The 4,871-nt window shown below is 40.4% G+C and overlaps 1 protein-coding gene across 1 annotated transcript; it reads right to left on the reverse strand.

The window, feature by feature from the left end:
- Window positions 1–3,973: 3,973 nt before the first annotated feature.
- On the reverse strand, window positions 3,974–4,671 carry LOC135714075 (uncharacterized). The gene is made up of 2 exons (XM_065237346.1): window positions 4,653–4,671; window positions 3,974–4,599 (listed from the first exon to the last, which is right to left on the reverse strand). The coding sequence occupies exons 1-2, from the start codon at window positions 4,669–4,671 to the stop codon at window positions 3,974–3,976; spliced, it is 645 nt and encodes a 214-aa protein (XP_065093418.1).
- Window positions 4,672–4,871: the final 200 nt, after the last annotated feature.

Below are 4,871 nucleotides of genomic sequence, written 5' to 3' on the forward strand. Positions count from 1 at the left end.
CAAGGCATTATTCACAAGCAATCAAAAGTCCGTTCAATGACTTCTTGGCACTGCCGGTACAGCTGCGGCCTAGGCTGCGGCACACTGAGGTACACTGAGAAAAAAGTTGGCGCAAAACAAGTGTGTAGAGTGACCACCCCTTGCAGGAACTTCAAAAATTTCCGAGATGCCCAGGAAATTTCATAAAATTTCAGTAAAGTTCTGAGAACTTCATAAAAGTTTACGATCGAAGTGTGCTCTGCTTCAAAATGGACGCAAAAAAAATTCTACTGTCAAATTGCTCGAATATTATGTTTTCGTCGCGGTTTTCCAAATTTTATCTGAAGATGATTAGCCAGTTTTGAAAATCGATAGCATAATAGTTTTTCTTTTTATGGCCGAAAGAAGGTTTTTTTTTCAAGTGCATTTATGATCGGTATTCTAATAACAAGTAGAGTCAGATTAGAAAAACAAATTAGAATCCAATTTTGTGCAAGATTAGCTTCTGAGACCACCGAAGTTCCACTTTATTCAACCAGTATTACCACTATTTGATCCGGAAAACAACCAGCAAAATTGAATGGCTGTTAAGTAAGAAAATTTCTCCAGACGAGATGATGCGCAAGAACCAGCGGGCTCTGAATAAAGCGATGCGGGATTTGGATCGGGAGAAGATGAAAATGGAACAGCAGGAAAAGAAGATCATCGCCGACATCAAAAAGCTGGTCAAAGAAAATCAGATGGATGCGGTCAAGATTATGGCTAAGGATCTGGTCCGTACGCAACGGACTAAACATAACCACGAGCAATGACGAGGAACTGCATCCCAAGCCCCATGATAAACAAGGAGCGGATCCATCCAACGAAACTTTTGAGCGCAAAAGAATCATTACTAACAAAGTAAGATTCTTGCATTGTATTATTTTATGATTATTCAATATTGTACAAATATTTACACGTTACACAAAACTACACATAGTAGCTCGGAGCGTTTGGTACGGTATGTCCACGCATCCTTCCACCCCTGTAGATTCAAGAAATATTCCCATTCATTTCCAAGAATCATCTTTGCGGCAAATACAACGCAGTAGGCCTGGCCGTATTGATGTTTATATCATATCTCAGATATGCTGTAAACATCAATTAGACAAGAAAAATGATAAGACCTCATCTAACCTAATCATTTTCCAGGATGCTTTCTCGTACCGGCTGCGTTTGTATTAATCTAATCATATTAGATTAGAGAACTTCATAAATGTTTGGGAATGGGAAGGAAAATTTCAACATTCATCATTGAACATTTGGAAAATGTGAGAATATTTTAGGTGTTCTTTGATTTTCATGGCAGTTTTAAGGACTATAACAATGTGAGGGGCTGTTCAAAAACAATACCCAAGGAACCATAGGCACGTTATTTCGCCTTTTTGGCTATATATAGCTGAACAATGGCTATTCCCGTGTTTGCAAGTTCTGATGAGGACCGTATATTGCCAAAAAGGCGAAATAACGTGCCTGTGGATACTTGGGTATAGAATGATTTTGTGAGGGTGTAGACGAGGGGCTGTCAACTTGAGTATTTTTGATTCATCTATCATAATCGAAACGGTGTATTTTGTATTTTCCGCATTAATGCATTTATATGTTTTGTGTATTTCTTTAAGTTTAGTGTATTAAATTTGTGGTATTTTTGTGTTTTCCATTTAAGATATTTTAGTTTGAACGTGTACACTAGACTGATGCAAAATTTGACTTTTTTGCTCCACAGTGCTTAAATAGTTACAAATCGGGTCCTGATTAGCCTCCCAAAGTTACAACTCATTTGGTTAGAAACAGACTACGCACAAGCCATTTGAAGTTTACATGTAAATTACTATAGGAAATCTCAACTTTTTGTTCATTGCCTTCTAGCCTTTTTCCATATTGAGCTGCGAAACAGTTCGATAGCCGTTCTTATAGAAAACTTTCTCAGCTACAACTTTGCTGAAGATCGTTTCTATGTAAAACGAGACAGGAAAAAGTTATTGATTATTTAAGATATTGGTAAACTTATGACATGATCAAGCAGCTGCTCTGTAGGCAACACTGTATTTTGCAGTGTGACATAGTAGCCATGATTTTTGTGTCCTATTCAACGCCCCAGAAACACCAATGTTGCCTGCTGAGCAGTTGATTGAGCATGATCATAAGACATCAGCGGATTGAAACATTGATAACTTTCGATCCTTGCATTTAATAAAAAAAATGGTCTTCAGGCAAAGTTGTAGCTTAGAAAATTTCCTACAAGTAGAGTTGAAAGTTTTTCAAGCAGACCGATATGGTGAATTATCAGAGAGACATGAACAAAAATCTTGGTTTTACCATAGTAATTCCCATACAAACTTCAATTGGTTTGTGCCATCTCAGCTTCTCACCAAATGGGTTCAAATTTTGAGAGGTTTGTCAGGATCCGATTTGGAATCGTTTAAGTATTTGCATCACTCTAGTGTACACATTAACGTATTTTTTGGTTTATTTTTTCAAGTGTGTATTTACAATCTAGCTGATTTATGAAGTTGATGGCCCCTTGAGTGTAGACCTCCCCCCCATCCGTAGATAATATTCGATAACCGATAACCGACCGTAGACACTCGCCAAACACCCTCGTGTAAAGTGTCTACGTGGCTTATGAACAGCTGCTAAGAAGTTTCGAAAACATCAAGGAAGTCCGGAGAACTTTAAATAAGTTTAAATTTATTAAGGTAGTTTAATTATATTAAGAGAAGACCTGCGTACTTCAAGGGCGAAGAGAGCTCTTCAGTCCCATTATCTTAAGAAAAATTGCATTTAATTTCAGGGAGTTATATGGCATTATGGCATATTCTGAGTATTTCGGGAATTATCCGAACATTTCAGGAACATTACAAGGTTTCTGAGAATTTTATGGATACCAGGAAGATTGTTGGAACATCAGAATATTTAGGGAACTTTTGGGAGGTCCAGATAAGTTAAGGTGAAAATGGAGATTTCAGGCGAAGCTCTGTGAACTTTACGCCTTATGAATGTTAGGAGAACTTACAGGAAGTTCAAAGATCTGTCGGACAGTTTCAATAACATCAATAGGAACAGAGGAGAATCGCGATTTCACAGAAGCCGTGAAGTATTGGTCGCAACGTTTGCTAAATTCCGTGCAATGTGGGAAATTCGATGAAAATTACGGAAATCCTTCAAGAACTATTTTATTTTGTATTCATCGATATCCCTCACCATTCCTCTCCAACTTGGGAGTTTGGTAAAGAGAGATGATAAACCCGATTCGTACCTTCCTCAAAGCTATCCTTGCTCGCTTTCTACTCTCTATATACAATTTTCACACTGTCGTCAATAAAGGAACTATCAACTCTATACTTTCATTTCCTCATATATCGTATAAAATGACAACTATAAGTCTATTATTTGAAACTTGGCATATTCAACTATGAAAAATCGTTAAATTTACGCAGAAGTTATACAAACAAAATAGTTAAAGTATAGATTACTGTTTTATCATCGTCAACCTTTAGATCCAGGACTAGTTTTAGTTTGAAATCGTAAAAAATTGTTCAGTGAACGAAAGACGACAAATTTATTTCCGCTAAAGATGGTCAAGTCCAAAGATGAAAACGTCGGCCGTAAAGGTTGAACACGAAAAAATCACATTACAGCCGCTGCCATTAAGCCATTGATTGTGCAAAACATTTCAAAATTTCACTGAATCATGCTAAGAGTGTATAGAATCACAGGCATTGGTTGCCAGGATAAGTTCATTTGTTTACATCATGGCTTCACCAAAGTAAGCACATAGCGATTCGATCCTGCACACTCGAAACGAAAATTCCGGTCAAACGAATAATCCAAACAAAACAGAACTCAGCTGGCATGGGTCCAATGGGAAATCCACCCAGATGATTTGTCCCAACGGCCGAAAAAAATTCCTGCTATACCAAGTGGTAGATTTTGGCTTCTTTTAAGAAGGTTACTAGTGCTGCCGAGGCCGGAGTATCATTCCTGGCAGATCCCTGATGCTGGAAGTTAGGCAGAGCAACTTCCGAAAATTTTGGAACTCACAAATGATGCAACTTGTGCGGAACGGCAGGCCACCATAGTTATAGTAGAGTTTGGTGTGCCCGGTCCGAAGCCGTGAAATCACGCGTTGATCCCTCAGGTTGTCCAGTTCGCTCCATGCTTCAGTTGACTCTTTGACTTTGCGGATGAAGGCAGCTCTGTTGCGGAACCACTCGGCCTCCCATGCCGCATGAATGGTCCACATGATCCACCGTCTGACGTCCTGTAGGTGTACCTTGTCGGTGAGTCTGGGGCCCGATGTCCAGGCTCTGGCAAGGTGATCAACAGACTCGTTACCTGGCACTCCGCAGTGTCCAGGAATACATGTGTACACGGTTTTTGGTGGGGCGTACTTGATAATCGCCTGGATCCATGGGTGTTTTGTTACTTCCGAGGTGATCGCTTGAACGACGCTGTGTGAGTCGGTTAAGATAAGTATCGGTTTGTTGGCTGCCGTCGTAGCGGCACGGAAGATCGCTGCAGCCTCGGCCGAGAAAACCGAGCACTGTGGAGGTAGACTGCTGTTTTCAGCAATACCGTCTTCAAAAATCCCGATACCTACTCCGTTTATCGGTCGGCAGCCGTCGGTTTACCGGTGTACGTGGTAGGCATAGTTGGACCCAATTAACTCGGCGACCGATCTGCGCAAAATCACGGATGCATCCCCTGCTTTGAAGCGGTTCTTGATCCGATTGTCCAATTGTATTCGTGAAGAGTGCCAACTTTTCTCTCCATGCCAATCGACTTTGGCTACTGGGGGAGGTCGATGTCGGCGGGCGTGCGGTGGACTCTGTTCCTCTCGTCGAGGAGAA

The sequence above is a fragment of the Ochlerotatus camptorhynchus genome, unplaced genomic scaffold (genome assembly GCF_037179485.1).
Source record: "Ochlerotatus camptorhynchus isolate MF236.1 unplaced genomic scaffold, CSIRO-AGI_Acam_v1.1 ptg000605l, whole genome shotgun sequence".
Taxonomy (NCBI): Eukaryota; Metazoa; Arthropoda; class Insecta; order Diptera; family Culicidae; genus Ochlerotatus; species Ochlerotatus camptorhynchus.